The sequence below is a fragment of the Odocoileus virginianus genome, chromosome 30 (genome assembly GCF_023699985.2).
Source record: "Odocoileus virginianus isolate 20LAN1187 ecotype Illinois chromosome 30, Ovbor_1.2, whole genome shotgun sequence".
Taxonomy (NCBI): domain Eukaryota; kingdom Metazoa; phylum Chordata; class Mammalia; order Artiodactyla; family Cervidae; genus Odocoileus; species Odocoileus virginianus.
In genome coordinates, this window is record NC_069703.1 from 31,760,663 (window position 1) to 31,781,179 (window position 20,517).

Genomic DNA, 20,517 nt, shown 5'->3' on the forward strand with positions numbered 1-20,517 from the left:
CTTCAAAGGAGGCAAGACAAAGGCACAGAGTCAGCCTTCTCTTTAACAAGCAGGCGGAAGAGCAACTGGCTGGCTGGCCTCCTCTGTTTCCCTTCCCTGCAGCCTCCCCCCAGAGCTGTGCTTTCCACGGCCCCTGGGAGCAAAAGGCACAGGCCGCTAACGATGAAACAGACCCCGGGATTAGCACACACGGGGACACATCCACGCCCACAGACACACTCACTCACACACACACAAACAGGGTGAGAAGCCAATTTGATTTTCCAAAAGATTGCATAATCCCGAGGTGATATTAAAATAGCTGATGAAGAATCCACTTTCATCTTCTTTTGGGGTGGGCGTTGAAGGGCTGAAGAGCCCGGCTTAGATATTTTCTGACAAAATCATTTACAAGAAACAAGCCGGGAGCACAAAGCTGCAGAACCATCAGCTCCGAAAACCTCCACCTTCTGCACCCTCGTGGGTCCTCAGATGCCTCCCCGCGTGTGCAGGGCGGGTGAGGGGTGACCTGCGCAGGAAGCCGGCCCAGCCCTGGCCCCTCTCCAGCGGCTCCCCCAGAGCAGGTGCTTCTTTTCTGAGATGGGAAGAGACACCTCTGCTGAAACAATCCCTCCTTCCCCAGGCCCCCTGAGAACTTCCAGTCCCTGCCAGTCACTTGGCACATAACCATGTCTGGCCAGCACTGCTCTTCCAGCCTGTGGCTCAGACTGTGCTGAGAAGGACCTGATTTGTAACTCCCTATGGCTGCGCGACTTGTCTGCTCAGCCAAGTGTGAACACCGTGCCGGAGGGTCGGGGCCGAGCTCCACTAGAGCCCTGGGTCCACATATCTGAGCTAGCCAAGGTAGCAAATGTATCGCCATCAGGCTACGAAATGAATCTGAATTCCTTCTTCTGATGATACACGGCTCTTGGATGTCTCTTAACATGATCTTCTAATAATCTGTGTGAAAGCGTTAGTGGCTCAGTTGTGTCCAACTCCTTGCAACCCCATGGCTTGTAACCCACCAGGTTCCCCCGTCCATGGAATTCCTCAGGCAAGAATACTGGAGTGGGTTGCCATGCCCTCCTCCAGGGGATCTTCCCAACCCCGGGATCGAACCCAGGTCACCTGCATTGTGAACTGATTATCGTCTGAGCCACCAAGTCCTCAGATGATACAGTCGCTAGTCATTCCTTTGCGAATTTCAAGAGTCTAGAACAGGGCCTGGCAGACCAAAGAGTCCAGGGAGGACTCCTTCTGAGGCTCCCTTAGTTCCATCTTGGAAGAAAACCTTCATCTATTAAGTTGGGATTTGAGGTGGGCATAAGGCAAAGGAAGGGGATGAAGGGTTGAGGAGACTGGAGAAGAATGTTCCAGGCAGAGGAGACAGCAGGAACGAAGGTCTGGAGTGTGAGAAGGCTGCGGAAGGGCAGGGCCCTGTGGACAGGGGCAGGCTTCAGGGCAGCCCTGGAGCAGCCACTGGTCTTAGAATCAGAGGACGGGTCCCCTCCCATTGCAACCGGAGGGAGAGAGAAAAGCAAGTAGACAGAAGTAGGCGAGTCTGTAGGTCTGAGGGCAGAAAACTGAGGAAGCTTCCATCTGACGGCTTCTATTTTCTCTCTGAAGAGAGAGAAAGGTTATCTTCTGAGCAGGAGGAGGAATGGGGAAAGGTGAGAGATTCCAGGAGAGAGGACAAGGTTTGAAACAGCCAGTGAGAAGACAGGAGTCAAAACCAAGCTGGGGGAGATGGGAAGGATTTCTGTGTCAAGGCTGAGGGTCCAGTTGAGACTGGAGACCGCATATGTCCATGATATCACCGCCTGTCAGGATTTCTTCAGGATCTTGCTGTGGGTGGACTGGCTGGTATTTCATCCGGTGGGAATGATGGCAAGATAGCAGGTCAGGGCTTGAGAGGGAACAGCTGAGGCAAGGGAGCTTGGATTCGAGGGGGTAGGGAAGATGCAGGTTGATGGGGAGAAAGAAGAAAAGGCCATGAACCAGCCTCTGGAAGGCGTTGGAAGACAAGTATGGTAGAAGTGGCTGGAGTTAACCAAAGCGGAAGGAGTGGTCAGAGGGTCAGACGGCTGCAGATGCAGTTACAGGAGGGTTTTGGATGTGGCCTGGGAGTGGGAGGCCGATGGGGAAAGGAGGAGGTCAAGAGGCAAGTGTTGACAGGGCGGTGCTGAGATAAGGCACATACATCAGGCAGACAAGCGGTACCAGACCTAAACAGATGCCCCTACAACAGCCGCTGGGATTCCCGGGCTCACCAGAATCAGCCAGTTCAGCAGCTTCATCTGAAAACCCGGGAAACTGAGGAGGGTCAGGGCCTGAGCCACTGCTCACAAAAAGGGTTTGAGGCAGGCAGGAGGCGGCCCCCAGCCCCAGACCAAGGCTCCCCTCCCCTGGGGTCCTCTCCCCGCAGGGGATGAGCAGCCAGGCAAGCGAGGCAGGCAGGAGAGGCGGCAGGGGAGGCCGGCCCGGGTCCCAACCCCAGGGCTCCCGGGGACACCCCCCCACCCCCACCGCGCCCAGCCCCTCCCCGCCCCCTCGGGCCGTTCCGGTCAGACCGGAAGCACGTGGCCGCCCACCCGCGTGGTTGCCCGGGAGACCCAGGCTGTTTACCCGCGGGCTGGGCCCTGCCACCGACTGCAGATGGAGCCGCGCGGGGAGGTGAGCGCGGCCGGCGGGGCCCCGGGGTCTGTCTTCCGCCTCCCCAGGGGCCTGGAGGGGCCAGACTCGAGCCCCAGCGGGCTCGTCCGTCCTCCCCAGAGCAGGGCCCAGGGGCGAACCGCAGGAAACAGGCCAGGGTTCCCGGAGGGAAGGGGCTGCTCCCCAGGGGCAAAGCCAGCCCGGCTGGCCAGAGCTCACCGTTGCCGCAGCGGGACGGTTCCCGGGCTCTGTTGAAGCCGAGGGGCCTTGGAAACCGAAAGCGCTGGGCCATGTCCTCGTGGGTGGGCAGTACAGCCCGGACGCTGACTGCGAGGGGCAGGCGGACGTCCTGTGACACGGGCAGAGGCCGGAACCGGCTCTGAGCCTCCCCCAGACCAGTGCTCTTTCACCCAGGTCAACTGGCGCTTTCTAGAGGCTCTTTCTTGCCCCTCCTCCCACATCGCTCCTGCTGCCTGAGCTTGCTTCCTTCTGGAGCTGCCTGTACTTGGGAAAGAATTGAGCTGTTCCCCTCCACCGACCCCCGCTCCCTGCCCCTCACTGCTATCGGAATCATCCCCAGTTCCTTTTCCAAACCTTTGATCGCTTGGTGGCCTTGTGGCCCCGTTTTCCACTACCCCCTTTTGAACGGGGCAGTCTGCACACGACAGTGTATTCTAATCATTAGTCCAGGCAGAACTGGGAATGGTACCAAAGTGTTCTCATTTTCAGGCCAACTGTCCTCTCCTGATTCTTCTGAGTGTTTTCATCCTGAAAGCCTCACAAGGAGGGGTGGGGATTGGCAGGGGAGAGTATCAACTGATAAACATTTTTAGAAGACCAATTCAAAACAAATGTATGTATCCTTGGCATATACCAGCAGATGGTGTGTGGGTGGTTATATTTTATTGCATTTATCGTAGGCTTAGATTTGGGTTGTGAGTGATATAGGGTGGTCCCCCCGCTGGGGGGAGGTCGGAGCCTTTGGGAAGCAGGAATATGACTTTAGGTTCTCTGGTCAAAATTCTCCTTCTTTCCAGCCTCCTTGGGAATTAATCCTAAGAAATGGGCACCTGTCCTTTAGGCGGTTCCTTGGGAACAGTTATCAGTGTTTGTTTTCTGACTCTAGCAGGCCTCTGGGTACAGCTATTATGTTTAAGTAAACAGGCCACTTGCCTATTCGGCTGGCAGCTTGACGGAAGCCCACGCCTAGATCCTGTCAGAAATCACTCTGTGGTTGAGAGCGTGCCGGGCCCAGAGGTGCTGAGCTGAGCTGAGCAGGGCCGACGACGGCGGTGGCAGAAGCCTCCCAGGTAGAGTGTGAGACCCACGGCGAGAATCTAAAGGCACCGCGGCCCAGTCCCCAGACACCTGTTTCCCCACCTCCCCTGTCTGTGCGGCAGAAGCTGAGGAGAGCTGGTGTTCCGTCCACGTAGCAGATGGTCCCTGCGCTCGCGAGGAGGCAGGGGGTTATGAAAGCAGGTTCGATGGAACGCTTTTACCTGAAGGAGGTGTTAATCTCTAAATAACCATGAGTGGGCTTAGAGGAGTTAGTCATAATTGAGGATTTTTTTCCCTCTGAGATAGCTCAAAGTCATGTTATCTTATGACCAGGGTGTCTTGACTATGACACCCCCTGAACATGGATAATTATATAGCACCAAAAGGTATAGAAAGTGCATGCACACAGTCAAGTTTTACAGTTAAAAATAATCCAGCAGAGAGCCTGTGAGAACACATGACTTTCCTCGTCAAAGTTGTTAAGGAAGAGGTTTCTAAGTTACCAAACTTACTGACAGTTAAACCTTCCCCAGGCATGTGTGGGAGTTAGAAGCCAAGTCTGTGATAATTCTGTAGAAGCTGTGGCGAATTAATAGCCCTTCCTGGAGGGGGGTAGGGTGGGCAGAGAGGGGGAGTCGGCTTCCCAGTTGAGCTTCTCTTTGGCAGAACAGTTGGGCAGTTCTGACCTTCCCATGCCGCCGAGTCCAGGTGCGGAGCTGCTTAATTACAAGTGAAAGGCTTTGAAACTGAAGGGGAAAAAACCCCACATTCTTCACAGTTGATCAGAAAATAGATTAAATTAACAAGGAGTTGGGCAGGCTTTTTTTTTTTTTTTTAATGCTGAGAAGGCTCCCAAACTCCCCAGCAGCCAGATTGAGTGTGAAAGACAAGAAGTGGGAACTTGGGCGTGTGGAAAGGCTAAGGCTGTGAGCACAGTGGAGTACACACAAGGGCCTTGCAGCTGAGGCAGAGCAGACTTTGAGCTGAGTAGGACTTAACACACAGGGATGTTGCGTGTTTGTTTTCAGTTGTGGTTTTAGTAGCGAGGAAGGCCATACACCCTAAAATGAGTCAGTGGTAGTAATAGGCACAGAATGGGAATATCGGGGTGCAGAACTAAGAGGCTTGAGTTGAATCACTCAGGGTTGTGTGATGAAAGTCGCTTGGAGTAAGTCAGTGAGAGGTAGGTATGTGACTCGAGGGTGGGATTAGGAGGACTTCCTGGTGGCCTGGTGCTTAGAGCACTCTGCTTTCACTGCTGAGAGCCCAGGTTCGATCTGTGGTCAGAGAACTAGGATCCCACACACCTTGTGGGGGGTAGCCACAAATAAATTAAAAAAATGTGGGAGAAGAAGGGACACATTAGAACACTTTTGTGGGGACAGTTTTATAAGCAATAGCTCGTTGGAGTCCACCTTCTGGCATTTCTGAGCAGTGAAGGGGGCAGACATGGGTCCCATGAGTCACCCAGCTAGTCGGAGGTGACTGGGAGTGGACCCACCATGGACACCCTGGAGAAGAACTCTGAGGCAGCTGGTAAGACTTCTGGACCTTAAATAATTGAAAGCCCTAAACAAACAGGAAACCTAAAGCAGAAAAGCCTGAATCTTTACAAGTCTGGTTTTCACGGCCTTACCTACTGTGCTTTATATTACTGGCCTCCTGCTGCAGACAAAGAGGCTGAGGTTTAGCGCTGGTTACATAATGTTTTCATGGCCATGCAGCTACCTGTATAGATGAAGAAAGCAACATGCCAGAAATGTCAACAGCTCGCGAAGACGCAGCACCTGATCGGTGGTGGGGGAGAGGCCAAGCCTGGTCCTTGAGGATTGGGTGTTACGGACCTGGGTTCTGTTTCTCAGGCTGGCTTGATGGCCTTGGGGTGTCACTCTTCCTTTCTGGGTTTTTTGAAAAATATTTATTTATTTATCTGGCTGTGTCTGGTGTCAGTTGCATCACACGGGATCTTTGATGCGCTGCACGGACTCTGGTTGCAGCGTGCGGGCTTAGTTGCTCCACGGCACGTGGGATCTTAGTTCCCGAAGCAGGGATGAAACCCACGTCCCCTGCGTGGCGCAGGGGATTCATAATCACTGGACCACCAGGGAGGGTCCCCACACCACCATTTCCGTGTGGCTCACGAGCTAACAGGGCTTCCCTGGTGGATCCAACGGTAAAAAATCTGCCTGCAACGTGGGAGACCTGAGTTTGTTCTGGGTCGAGAAGGTCCCCTGGAGGAGGGCATGGCAACCCACTCCAGTGTTCTCGTCCGGAGAATCCCCCCAGACGGAGGAGCACACCAGGCCGCAGTCCATGGGGACACACAAGACTCGGACATGACTGACGACTCAGCACAGCACTGCACGAGCTAACGACCGCGTTTGATGGTTGAGAAAAATAAAGGGAAGACTCTTTCGTGCCACATGAAAATGACGAACTGCAAACGCCAGTGTCCATAAAGGCAGTTTTCTTGGAGCAAAGCCACACCCGTTCATTTCCACACTGTTGATGGCGGCTTTCACACCACTCGGGCAGAGATGAGGAGCTGCGACAGACGGTGGCCCACAGAGCCGAAAATATTTACTCTCCGGCCATTTATGGAAAGGGACTGCCGACCCCAGTCTGGAAGCCGAGTCCCCCGAGTGCTGGCCAGTGAGTGGATCAGCAGGGGGGTCTCCTCTCCTCCCCTGGCCCGGTGACTGGGGGCCGCAGAGGGTCAGTGCATGAAGTGACGTGCGCAGAGCCACACAGCAGGGTTGAATGAAAAGAAGCTCTGGGAGATGGGAAAAGAGGGAGGAAAGATGGAGGAAAACCGCGTGGCAGAGGGGCTCTTGCCCAGTGAGGACTGGGCCCCTCCTCTGTAAGCAGTGCTAGCCGCTTGTGGGTCTAGCTTTCAGCTCTTAAGTGAAGCTGAGCGTGGCTTCCCAGCTGGGCAACCAAACTGGGTTCCTTGCCCTCTTTGGAAAAAGGAGCCCCTGTGGCTCAGACGGTCAAGAATCCACCTGCAGTGCGGGAGGCCCGGGTTCCATCCCTGGGTCAGGAAGACCCCCTGGAGAAGGGCATGGCAACCTACTCCAGTATTCTTGCCTGGAGAATCCCATGGACAGAGGAGCCTGGTGGGCTACAGCCCATGGGATTGGAGAGTCAGACATGACTGAGCGACTAAGCATTCCTACCTCGTAGGCGGTCTCCTTCATCCCAGCCGGATTCTTTACCATTGAGGTACCACGGAAGCCCAGTCGCTGGTGCAGTACTTTTATTTTCCTCATAGCAGTTGTTACTCTTTCAAAAGATCTATTTGCTGTGGGTTTAACACCAGTCTCTTCTCGCTATAATATTTTGAGTTGCAGGGACTTGGGTTCACTGATAAATTACAATGCCTGAAGTGAATGAATGAATGAATGAATGAATTGCAGCTTCTAGACAGAGCTGCTCTGTACCACCCCTCCCCCCGCCCCCACTGTGACTGGTCCTTATTCTGGCCCCTGGGGAGTGAACGGCTCAGGTCCAGAAGTCCCAGAACGTTTAACCCATGGCCTCCTCTTTTCTCCTGCTTCCTTAGGGGTGTTGAGAAGCCATGGCCACCGAAGCCCCTGTGAATTTAGCCCCCCCTGAACACAGCCCTGGTGGAAGCACAGCGACTGACAGCTTCCTTTGGCAGCCAGACTCACTAAACATGCATGTCACGAGGCCCAAGTCCGCCAAGGGGCGTACTCGGCCAAGACTGCACAAGCGCCTGGGCATGGAGGGGTGCTCTGGCCGCACACCACCTTCTCTGCCTCCGGCCATTCCCTGCGAGTCGCCGAGCAACCAGAAACCGGGAGCCTGCACCCCCAAATCTCCAGATCAGGGAGCCTACAGTGAGATCCCAGAGCTGCTGCAGCAGGTACCCTTTGGGGCATCCTCTTCCCTCAATAAATACCCAGTCCTCCCTTCCATCAACAGGAAGACCCTGGAGGAGGGCGCCCTGGAGACAGTCGCTAAGAAAGCCGGCTCCCTGCAGCTTAGCAGCGCCCAGGCTCTTTCCCAGGAGGAGACCTGCACCACGAAGATGGGTGAAAAAGATCCCCAGGCTCAAGCCTGTTCCCCAGAGAGGAGAGTCCTCGTGCGGACCGAGAGACAGACCTCCTCCAGGGCTGGAGACCTGGAAGAGCCATCAGATCAAGAGCCCAGACTGCTGCTCGCCATCCGCTCACCCTCAGGCCGAAGGTTCGTCCGCCACTTCCGGCCAACTGATGCCTTGCAGACCGTTGTGGCTGTGGCCGAGCACAAGAACAAGGCCACCTACCGACCCTGCAGCGTCGAAACGATGGAGGTGCCCAGGAGACATTTCTCTGACCTCAGCAAGTCTCTGCAGGACTGTGGAATCCCCAACAAGTCGGTGCTGGGCATCTCCCAGGAAGAGGGGGCAGGCTGGTCCTGAGTCCGCAGCCATCGAACTGGGGTCGTGGGTGTCTCAGCGAGGAGCGTGCATGGGTGCCACGGCCTCCTTGGCAGCTTGCTTCCAAGTGCCATGTGGACCTGGTGCATCTGTGGCTCTTGGGATGCCCGCCTTCCAAGCATCTTCTTCGGAGCCGTGAAATCTACACACGCGCCAAATGTGTTAAGAAGATTTTCTTCCCGTTGTTCAATTCTCTCCATTGCTGGAGTGAACTGGCAAGTGACCAAGGCTGTTCCCCGAAGAGCTGTTCCCAGGCCTCCTTTGCTGCCCAGCTCCTTCCTGGAGCACCTGCTTGCCTTTACAATGAACTTGCACTCGTTTGAAGCCAGTGGTTCACCTTTCTGTATTTGATGCAGGATTAAACACTTCCCAGAGAGGATTCTGGTCTGTTAAATAACCAGGGTTGAGGAAGTACTGCACTGGCATTTGTGTTTCTTGCAAGCATCTTTAAGAAGCAGGCAATTGACGCTGTTTGGGCAGCAGCCCCTCTGCCAGTCTCGAGTTCTTGGGGATTACCAGTCGTTGAGGTGGTTTCAGAGGAAAGAACAGGTCTTTAGCTAATACAGATCCCCCAAGACATCAACATTTCCGAGAGAGTCCAAGAGCTGGAAAATAAATCCCTTCCATAAGCAGCGAGTAGCCAGGAGCCTCTTTATATTTTTAACAGAGTCTGACCAGGTTTACAATTTTTGGTAGCTGCTCTCTGTGCACAAAATTTCCCCCAAACTGAGAAAAGCCAGCAGAATCTGACATCATTGGCTTTTGTCAGTGGTGGTATCTTTTGGTTTTTTTTTTTTTTTCCATTTATTTTTATTAGTTGGAGGCTAATTACTTTACATCATTGCAGTAGTTTTTGTCATACATTGAAATGAATTAGCCATGGATTTACATGTATTCCCCATCCCGGTCCCTCCTCCCACCTCCCTCTCCACCCGATCCCTCTGGGTCTTCCCAGTGCACCAGGCCCGAGCACTTGTCTCACGCACCCAACCTGGGCTGGTGATCTGTTTCACCCTAGATAATATACATGTTTCGATGCTGTTCTCTTGAAACATCCCACCCTCGCCTTCTTCCAGAGTCCACAAGTCTGTTCCATACATCTGAGTCTCTTTTTCTGTTTTGCATATAGGGTTATCGTTGCCATCTTTCTAAAGTCCATATATATGTGTTAGTATACTGTAATGGTTTTGTTTTTAAATGACACAAAAGCCCACAAGTCTGCACAAGTTTGTAGGAAAGGCCCCCTTGGCTGATCTGGGTGTGGGCATGCTGTTTTATCCCCCAGTTTCAGGGTCTTCCAACTTCAAGCACAGAGGCGCCCTGGAGAGGACACAGGTGCCGCGTTCTCTGATTTAGAATCCCCTGGAGGAGGAGGGCGCCTGGGTTTGGTGTCGCCCTGCTGCAGCTGTGCTGAGACCACGTGCCCGAGTAAATGTCTGGTCAGTCAGCATGATGCCTGCGGCTGTGTGACAGACCCCCGAGCCTTGTTTCTCCAGCTCTGAAGTGCTGACGTGGAAATCTGCCAAAGTTCCCTCGTGTGGTGAGCTCAGCAAGGCTCCCACATCGCATCTGACTCCCCTTTATGGCCAAATCACCATGCAGAGTGGGGAACACTTGTCCTCCCAGAGCCCTGCTGTCAGGAAGCCCTGAGTACTGATAAGCACCCCCACTTGCTAGGTACACAGAGAAGGCAGGACTGCTAGAAGCATGGCAGCAAGTGCATGTCGGGACTTCCCTGGTGGTCCAGCAGCTAAGACTCCAGGCTTCCAATGCAGGGGGTGTGGGTTCGATCCCTGGCCAAGAGACTAAGATCCCACATGCTGCCAAAAAAGCAAAACAAACCAAAAACAGGTGCATCTTGTGCATAGATAAGGCCTGCAGTTGGAAATGTTACTTCTAGCAAATCGATAACAGCCCTGGAGAGTAACGCCAGCATCATTTCTCTGAAGAAGGCTTGCCTTGTCCCAAACCGCATCCCACACCACCCAGATCATTCTAGAATAGGCTATTTTGGAATGTTTTGCAACATTTCTTAATGCCATTTGGTTAGCCGCTCCTCTGATTGCAAAGGTCAGCCAGGGCGGGCAATGCCTCGGTCAGGCCCCCACCACTGGCCACATCCTCCGGCCGCTGACCATGCAGAGGGCCAGGTAACTCATGCCTGGTACTCACAGTCCAGGAGTCTCGCCTCCCACCCGGGACGAGAGCACAGAACTCTGCCTCTGATCTTGGAGGCTGAAGGAAGAGCCTCCCACGAAATCACACCTACTCTGTGGTAAGAATAAAATCCCACCCACCTGGGACTTGGTAATTTCTCCAGGCAGGAAATCTTTCGAAAACTGCAGTGAAATGGAGCATGCTTGAAGGAGTTAGAATGTTGTGCACTTAGGGATTTGCTGCTGCTGTTAGCTTAGAATTTTGGGGTGATGGGAAAAAAAAATGGAAAGCATAAAGCATAGAAATACTTTAGTATATTTGGGGATCTGTTAATAAAGCTAGATTTGAAACCCCTTAATAAGCTTTGTGTGTGTGTGTGTGTTGGAGGGGACAAAAGATGATAATACTAACAAGGTCGATTTACGTGAAAATGAGTCAGTAGAGAAGTCATCTTATTTCAGCCCAAGACTTCAGCCACCACACTTAGCCCATGGACAGCAGCTGCGTGGACCCGGTCTGCAGTTTTCTCCTTGGCAAAGCACTTGGCTCTGCTGTGAGTTCCAAGTCTTCTTTCCGAGGCACTCCAGATGTCTGCCCTTCCCAAAGCTGCTGATCTCAGCTCGTACCAGAGCATTGTGGTGGTTTAGTCACTAAGTCGTGTCCAACTCTTTGCGACCCCATGAACTGTAGCCCACAGCTCCTCTGACCGTGGGATTTCCCAGGCTAGAATAATGGAGTCAGTTGCCATTTCCTTCTCCAGGGGCTTTTCCCAGCCCAGGGATCAAACCTGATCTCCTGCATTGCAGGGGGTCTCTTGCGTTGCAGGCAGATTTTTTACCAGCTGCGCCAGCAGGGAAGCCTGTCAAAGCATTAAGCTTGTTTGTATGGAAAGAGACTTCTGAATTTCTCCCCCAGATCATTCCACATACTCTCCTTTTGAGATTGGCAAGAACAGACTGTATCAGAATTTCAGAGTTCTTGGCTCTGTAGGTGGTACTGCCCATCAGGTGCCCTGGCCCCATGGGCTAAGCCGAGCCCAGGACCCAACTCTTGGTGGCCCTAGTAGGTCTGAAGGTGGCCCCTCTGCAGCAGACCTGACTTATTGTTTAACCAACAGTAACCCAGGGCTTGCCCTGTGCCACGCTTGCTGGCCAATGATGGCACCCTAGCATGATGGCGTTGGCACCCTAGCATGATGGCGTTGGCAAGAAAATGTGGAAGCACCTTAGACTGTGGACTCCAGCCAGCTGAAGGTGACGGCTGTCGCTCTATCTGGGAGGGCTCGAGTGAGGGCCAGGCTGGATGGCGTCTGGTCTTCTCTCCATCTTGTGGAAACTCAGGGGAGCCTCCTCCCCACCTCTTCTAGCACTGGCCCTGGGATGATCACTCGTTAGGGACCTGAACTTTGCACAGGACAAAGTATTTCATGCCAAGCCACTCCAGCGCATCCCCTGATAAAAGTCCCGTAGGTAAATTCAACCTGGCAACAGAAGGAACAGCAGGAGAAAGAAGTGACTCATCTCGTAGAATCCAAAAAATTTTCACCAACAGATGGCAGGTTCTAACACTGCAGTTCCTGCCCTGAAAGCACCCAGGGACCCAGCCCACAGCCGCGAATCCAGGGCAACCCTGCTGAAGAGGCAAGGTAAGTGTGATCGTGGGCTGGCAGCCACCCTGAGTGCCCCACAAACAAACAGACAAAACAACCAATACGATAAGGCTTGAGGCTTCTATTCCAGTGCGGAACTTCCAGGACTAGTGACGGATCACTCTCACTATCAGGCATGACAACAGCAAGGCCTCCCACACACTAGACTTTGCTTTTGTTCACTCTACAAGCATTTGAAACCTTTTGTCTGATGGCAAAGAAAGCCACCTTGCCCCAAGAAGCAAAAAAATTTCTCTTTACACATTTTTTAACTAAGGGCTTCATCATAAGTTGAGATAAAAGCGTGCACAGTTCCCTGTGGTTCAGGGTATGCTTTAGATGAGCCTTTTATATAGTCAGTGGATCTACTTTTATGCCTCTTAAACAGAATTGCAAAGAAAACTAGATCACTTTGCTTCAGCGTTAGTTTGGAAATCATTCCGAGAATAACACAGGCATATCTGTTTTCTTAGTCCCATCAAGGCAACACCCCACAATAAAGTTAAGACTTTGAGCATGTTTACCCTTGCCCTGAAACCAGAACCAACCAAACCACCATAGAAGCCGGGGTGGGGGGTGGGGGCTGGCAGGGGCCCACTGTGGACGAGTTAGCCATGTAAGAGGAGCAGACCCTTGGTGACTCACTCATCAACACACCAGACAGTCACTCACATTACAACACGAAACTGGGTGTTTTATTTTGTGTCTACACTGGCAATGCGACATTTTCCTTTCCTGATGAGGGCAGTTTCCACCAGCCCTGGCTGACATCCCTCCGCGTGCCCCTGTCTTCAAACGCTTGAGGAGACAGCAGCCACCCTGAACAGCTGATGCCCAAGCCCAGGTCCCTGGAAGTATTTTTGGACACACTTAGATCTCATCTCAAGAAGATGAGCAGCTGATATGACAGTTTTGAATAGGTTCAATGAAGCGAGCCTCAGTCCCACGGTCCTGTGGAGCTGAGCAGACTGTAGGGGTCGGGGTGGAAGATGAGAGACCTACTCCTGGACGTTGTTAGTAATCAGGGGCGAGATGGTGGTGGCTTGGGCCAGGATGGTAGTCATAGACTTGATGAGAGATGGTCGGATTCTGGATACATAATCCATTTTCTTAATAGACAAGATAATTTGACAAGTTGGGATTTACCCGAGTGGACTTTGTTATTGTTCAGTCGCTCAGTCCTGTCCGATTCCTTGCAACCCCATGGACTGCGGCACACCAGGCTTCCCTGTCCATCACCATCTCCCAGAGTTTACTCAAACTCAGGTCCATTGAGTCAGTGATACCATCCAACCATCTCAGCCTCTGTCATCCCCTTCTCCTCCTGCCCTCAATCTTTCCCAACATCAGGGTCATTTCTAATGAGTTGGCTTTTTGCATCAGGTGACCAAAGTATTGGAATTTCAACTTCAGCATCAGTCCTTCCAATGAATATTCAAGACTGATTTCCTTTAGGATTGACTGGTTTGATCTCCTTGCAGTCCAAGGGACTCTCAAGAGTCTTCTCCAACACCACAGTTCAAAAGTATCAGTTCTTTGGTACTCAACCTTCTTTATGGTCCAAGTCTCACATCCACACATGACTACTGGAAAAACCATAGCTTTGACTGAATGGACCTTTGTTGGCAAAGTAATGTCTCTGCCTTTTAATATGCTGTCTAGGTTGGTCATAGCTTTTCTTTCAAGGAGCAAGTGTCTTTTAATTGCATGGCTACAGTCACCATCTGCAGTGATTTTGGAGCCCAAGAAAACAAAGTCTGTCACTGTCTCCATTGTTTCCCCATCTGTTTCCATGACGTGATGGGACCGGATGCCATGATCCTCGTTTTTTGAATGGTCTGCCTGCAGCTGGTTGGGCACTCCTGTTAACAGTGGGCTGGGGCTGGAGCAGACCCAGGATGTCTGTCGGTGGCACCCACCAGCCAGAGCAGATATACGGTCCCACCTCTCTGCTAGAGGGTGGATGTCAGAGAGGCACAGCTATCAGCTGGCCCAAGGCCCTATGGCTCAGATCTCCTCACTGCAAAGAACAGAAGAACAGGTGGGCGTGGAAATTACGAAACAAGGAGCTTTGTTAATTGCACCAAAGACAGTGGTTTTATCTGCCCTCTTGAGAGGAAATGCACCCCAAATCGGATGTTGGATTTGGATGAATGGAATGAACAGAGGCAGGGGAGGGAGGCACGGAAGAGGCTCAGATAAACAATGTATTATTTTACTGAAACAAGGGTTTCTTATAAAGTAACCTTGGCCGGTAATCACACCCCTAGAGTTAGATGGTAATTGAGTTAAACTGTACATTAAGTGAAGTGAACATTTTAGTTGCATCTCTTAATTAAAGCAATTAATAGCTTTGAGATTCTCTACACGCTTTACACAAAAAACTATCATGCATTTCCTTCCTATGCACATTGGTTTCTGGTCAGGGTTTTGCTCCAGCCCAGGGATAAACCACAGGGTCAACCCAGACCTGACTTCCATGGGCCATGTCCCGAAGACTCTGGATCCAGACCCTGTAGAGCTTTGTTAGTTTCTCCAACTCAGGCCTGGACCTCAGCTCGATTTTTTCCTTTTTTAAAAAAATTATTTCTTTTCGGTTGCCCTGGGTCTTTGTCACTGTGCGCGGACCTTCTCTAGTTGCAACAGGCGGGGCCACTCCTCCCTCCAGCGCACAGGCTTCTCACTGCAGTGCCTTCTCTTGCTGCCGGCACAGGGTCTGGGCACGCAGGCTTAGGTAGTTGTGGCCCACGGGGTTAGTTGCTCTGCGGCATGTGGAATCTTCCTGGACCAGGTATCGAACCTGTGTCCCCTGCATTGGCAGGCGGACTCTTACGTGCTGTCCCACCAGGGAAGTCTGCTTTTTCCCTGCCTAATGAAGTTCCTAACAGGAGTGCATCTTATTTAAATTAGCTGTAGTTCAAAATATATTTATAGGCACCTATAAGACAGGCATGTATTAAATCTTTGAGGGAAACAGACCAAACCCAAATTTCCTTCCTTGAGGGAGGTTAGATTCTAATGCCTGAGACAGAAAAGAAAAAATATATATAGTAAATAATATATCAAGTGGTATGATAGAGAAGGATACAGGTGATGGGAAATGGAAAAGCAGAGCAAAGTGAGAGGGATCTGGAGAGCACGGGGTTTGTAGAGGATGCGGTCTTACACGGGGAGGTGGTTGGTCCAGGCAGACCTCATAGACAAAGCAACGCCTGAGCAGCAGAAAACTTGAAATATCAACCATGCTCCTGGGAGCAGGCGGTGGGGGGATGAGGACTCCAGGGGTGGGGAGCCTGCTCCCGGCAGAAGGGATGCCCAGGTCCCAAGGAGGGAAGGGCAGTCTGCTGGAGGGAAGGGCCTGCTGGAGGGAGGAGTGGGCTGGGGGTGGGGAGACAGAGCACGTGGGACGTCTAAGGTGCTGCACCTCCAGGTAGAACGGGAGCCGCTGCAGGGCGCCGTGAGAGGGTCACCCTGACATATACGCTCAGATCAGCACTCCGGCTGCTGTGCTCAGACCAGACCAGAGCGAAAGACGGGAAATCAAGTGGAAGCTATGAGGTCCACAATCCAGGTGTGCAATGAAGACCAGAGAGGTGGCCACAGATGTCGTGAGAAGCAGTCAGCCTCTGGGTGTCTAATCCATTTACTTTTTAAAGAAGTAATACTTGAGTTTATTGTAGAAATAGTAGTAACGTAAATGCTAATCCACAGTGTGCATCATCATCATAAATGATTTTTCCAGGCTGAAAAGGCTGACTCTAGCATCCATTATACTCTCCCTCCAAAACAAAACACATGGGAAATGTGGAAAATATAGAGAAGATTGAAGGGAAAAGCTGAAAACCATCCATGCTCCTTTAAGTCAGAGACAACCATTGTTAATATTTTGGTATATGTTATCTCATTCTCAAAGATTACATTATTTTGCATATTATGTTCTTGCCAGTAGGCACACATGCATATTTTTAACATTTGTAATCCCAGCAAAATCAGCAGAACTATATTCTTTTTCCAAATTTCTATAGTTTTCATAATTATTATAAGACTGAGTAAGATTTCAATGTGTTGATCTACTGTAAATTATTAAGTATTTCCCTTGGGGGAACATTTGCACTTTGCCAGATTTTTTTTTGTTTTTGATTCAGAAGTCAAGGCTGGAATCTTCTTTTGTGTAGCTTTTTGCAGCTTTTGAAGTATTTCTTTAGGACAGATTTGCAGGAATAGGATGTGAAAGTGAAAGTCACTCAGTTGTGTTTGACTCTTTGCAAACCCATGGACTTCTCCAGGCCAGAATACTAGAGTGGGTAGCTGTTCCCCTTTCCAGGGGATCTTCCCAACCCAGGGATCAAACCCAGGTCTCCCGCATTGCAGGTGGATTCTTCACCGGCTGATTCTTTACCAGCTGAGCCACCAGGAAAGCCCAAGAATACTGGGGTGGGCAGCCTGTTCCTTCTCCAGCACATCTTCCCGACCCAGGAATTGAAGTGGGGTCTCCTGCATTGCAGGCGGATTCTTTACCAACTAAGCTATCAGGGAAGCCCTGACAGGCTTCTGCCACTCTGATAGGAATAGGATAGGTTGGTGCAGTTATACACACACACAAAAAAACTTCGGTTTTTGCTTTGCCTTTTGAAGGGTTATATAACAAGGACCTAACGGTTTCCCTGCAGCTTCTTCAGTTTTGAAGTTACTGCTTTTCCGAATTCACTTTTGTTGAAAATAGAACCTAAAGGTTTTTTAAACATAGTTTTCATGTCTTTGATTAGTCTTAACACTTTTTACATGACTTTCAAAAATATTTTTAATATTAAAATTAAAATTCAAGGTGCAGTTAACTTGTTGTCATAATCTGGGACGCTATTCCACTATTCCAGTACTTCCTTCCAGCCAAGGAAAGTGGGGACTGATGGGGGAGGCCTGAGAGATAAATTTGTTCTTAATATTCATATGTGTTGATATGTGCATTTTTGGTGACAGAAACATTGTACCTTTCTATATATATAGAGAGAGAGTCATGAACTAAACTATATTCATGTTGGATTTTTATGACTCAAATCTTAGTTAAATGCATGTCTTTTCATTGAATCAACAAACTGGACATGTAGAGACAGCAGACACAGAGCACAAAGGTGAATCAGGCGGGTCTTTGCTCTTAGGGAATTTCCAGCCTAGTGGGAAGAGGCGTGTAGATTTTTAAAAATCACGTGTGGTAAGTATCATACCTGCTTTTTACCTCCTTTGACTGTAGTCTGAGACCAACTATGCGCCAGAGTGGCAGAAAACAATCCCATTGATCTGCACCTAATAGTCTTGGAAGGAGGCCTCCCCGTTCAGCTGCCCAGGAGCCTAGTCAAAGCCATGAATGACCCCCCAGCCACAGTCTTCTCACTCTTTTTAATCTGGGTTTTAGAAAGAGGATGGAGGCGGCAAAGGCCAGTGTGGGAGTCCAGGAAACCAGCTCTCATTTGCCCCCACTGCCGTCCGTCCTGGAGAGGGGCCGTGGAGGAGACAGTCCGGGGACTAGCTGGAAATTCTCCCAGATGCGGTGCTGGCTGGGCACGCTGGGCTACGCCCTTGCCATCCTTCCCCCGATGCCCCACCAGCCACGGCATCCGGCACCAGGCAGTTCAGGGGTGAGCTCGGTGCTCAAGAGAGACCAGATCAACATACAGACTCAGAGGCAACCTCGGAGGCTGCGCCTTGGTGTTCAGGCAGAGGAAAGAGAGGACCAATGTGTCCAAGGGTAGGGGGCGTGCAGCTGGGAGACAGGAGTGGGGCTGCAAGCTCTGGGGGCAGTTCAGACCACCCCCAACGAGCCTTTGACTCAGCAGAGCCATGCTGCCTCCCAAACGGCTTTGAACTCGATGACAGCGTCCAGTAGGCAGACAACTTCAGAATGGACTTTTAAAGGGGGCCCCAGCACCCCAAAGGCCCTGGAAGGGTTTTAGAAAGATTCGCCCCAGACCTTCTGGAGTTGGAGCCTGGGAACCACACTTTTAGAGGCACCCCCAGGGAATGGTAAGGGTCCCCAGGCTACGAGCTGCTTGGCTGGGTCATTCCAAGGTGACTTCCAACACCTATGGTCGGCGATTCCCTTCAGCGCCATCTCCACAGGCCAGACCAGGGACTCAGTGACTCACCACCGAACCTTGGCAGGGGGGCTTCCTCCTCCCTCCCCCTGCAGCCTTGGGCCCAGCCTTCTCGGAAGCTCTCCGTGGGGAGCGATCGCTCCCTTCCCTGGGTTTCCCCAGCTCAGTACTGCCCTCCGCCAAGCACTGCCCTGTGGAGTGGAACGAGCACAGGCTGTGACCTCTAAAGTCCCCTCTCCTGCTGAGAGGCTCATCCTGCACCCGAGCCACTGCCTTCCCGCCGCAGATGAAGACAAGTGCATCTCAAGGGGCCGCTGTGAAGACTCAGACGAAGCAGCGCTTATTGAGAACGTTCTGACACCCGTAAAAATAGGGAGAAACGCTCGTTTCTGTTTGAGGACCTACCCTCTTACGCTGTTGCCGTTTCTCTCTTCATTGGCTCCACAGACGTTTACGGAGCAGCGGCTCTGCTCCAGGCGCTGGGGGACGCAAGAATGAAGATGTGCTCACGGTCCTCGGGAAGCCGCCCGCCGCACCCGCAACCCTGCACTGAGGGAGGCCAATCAATGCACGGGAGACTGTCGTATCACCGGGTTAGCATGACCGTCTAAGCAGCGCCCGGCACGCAGCAGGCACTCAGCAAGCACTGCGGGGGTTAATGAACGCGCTGAAGGATATGATGGGATCACAGATGGAGGGCGGGGGAAGCTTCTGGAGGCTCCAGGGGCCCAGTAGGAGAGATCCAGCCAAGGGAGGAGCGATGCTCCAGACAGAACCAGCACACAGCTGGGCTCTCTGACTTCGAAACTGGCCCGTGACTGGTGGACGTGTACACACTGCTATATCTAACATGGATAACCAACAAGGTCCTACTCTATAGCCCAGGCAACTCTGCTCAATGTTATGTGGCAGCCTGGGTAGGAGTTTGGGGGAGAATGGATACATGGCTATGTACGGCTCAGCCCTGTCGCTATTCACCTGAAACCATCACAACACTGTTAATCGGCTATATCCCGATACAAAAAAGTATGTTAAAAACAAAACTGGCCCACGACTCATTCATCCTCTCCTCCTCTGTGTCCTAACATTGGGGTGCCGATGGTAGCTGTCAACATCTCCAAAATGAAACTGCCTTAAAATATCCTGCCTTCTAAACAAAACAAAACACATATTCAGCATCAAAGGCATAGACCTGACTCGGGTCATTGGGGTCACCCAAGCCCTTCAGCCTGTTCCCAGTGACACATCTCCACTGTGCCATCCCCGAGGAGCTTGGCATGGTCTGCAAAGTCCCTGCAGTGCTCTGGCTAGAGCTGGCAAACACAGATTAATTCCGTCCATCTGCTTTGGTCCGCATCCACGTATTTCAGAGCACGTCCTTCATTACCTTAATCAAGATAATACATTCTTAGCGGTGAAGACAGGGAGGTTCCTGTTCTCTAAATGCTTCCCATTTTCCCAGGAACAGAAGCTCAGTCTGCAGGGGAGACAGCCCCTGGATACCACATAAGGAATCCAATCCTTTAATGACCTTTGCTCAGGCTCCTTTTGGAGACCACATTTCTGAATGAAAACACTGCAACCGGAGACAGAGTGTAACCCTGAGGACATGGTGGGGGGGGGGTGATTGCATTTGGGGTTCCTTTATGACCTCTGCCCTTAGATACATTCAAGAAGAGAAACAGTGCCTTGGGGCCAGGAGGGTTTACACCTTCCCTGTCTGGAGACAGAGCCTGGGCAATCTCTCAGGGATCCTTCAGTTCTTTGGTTCTGCAGCCCATAGAGGCTGGATCTTTATTGCTCATAGCTGGAAATTTGGCTTAGAGTGAACTACTGCCAACTGTAAGCATGAACAGGTTCCTTCCTGCAAAACACTCAAAACTGAGGTTCAACTTCAACAACTACCACAGAGCCCTCTGACCCAGCCAGCTACCCAGCCCAAATGGGCCTGCGTTTCTGTGCCATTTACACCTGGGGCCAGGTGAGCAAGTGAGGTGCGCAGACGGCCTGCCCGAACTCCAGACCTCTGGCACTTGGAAAAAAGTCTTCCCTTGTTTAATGCACAACCTGTGCCTAAACTGATGCTACGACAGGAGAGGTGGTTATAGGAGGGTGCTGTGCAGGTCAGATGCCATTTCCCCCTCTGGAAGGAGACCACAGAATTTGGAAATGTGCGGCTCGGACTTCATGCAGAACGATCTTGCTGCACTGACCTGATCACTCTTTTCTGCCTCCCCTTCCTCCAGCTACTGCTCCATCTCTGGCCCATT

General features: G+C 51.6%; 2 protein-coding genes across 4 annotated transcripts in view; one reads left to right on the forward strand and one right to left on the reverse strand.

Annotated features, from left to right (window-relative positions):
- PLA2G2C (phospholipase A2 group IIC) overlaps window positions 1-3,174 on the reverse strand; it is a 25,625-nt gene extending 22,451 nt beyond the window's left edge. The window contains exon 1 of the mRNA XM_020899209.2: window positions 2,854-3,174. Within this exon, the coding sequence (XP_020754868.2) occupies window positions 2,854-3,095 (242 nt within the window). The 5' untranslated portion in view covers window positions 3,096-3,174. The remainder of the gene's footprint in view (window positions 1-2,853) is intronic.
- On the forward strand, window positions 2,575-19,290 carry UBXN10 (UBX domain protein 10). Of its 3 annotated transcripts, none has more exons than XM_070458825.1 (3): window positions 2,575-2,655; window positions 7,475-12,155; window positions 18,695-19,290. In XM_070458825.1, exon 2 carries the CDS (start codon window positions 7,490-7,492, stop codon window positions 8,333-8,335), a length of 846 nt encoding a protein of 281 aa, XP_070314926.1. In that variant the 5' UTR covers window positions 2,575-2,655; window positions 7,475-7,489; the 3' UTR covers window positions 8,336-12,155; window positions 18,695-19,290. The 3 variants fall into 3 exon arrangements, with proteins under 3 accessions (XP_070314926.1, XP_020754861.2, XP_020754860.2); XM_020899202.2 differs by having other exon boundaries at window positions 7,475-10,628; XM_020899201.2 differs by lacking the exon at window positions 2,575-2,655 and adding an exon at window positions 3,180-3,944.
- The last annotated feature ends 1,227 nt before the right edge of the window (window positions 19,291-20,517 follow it).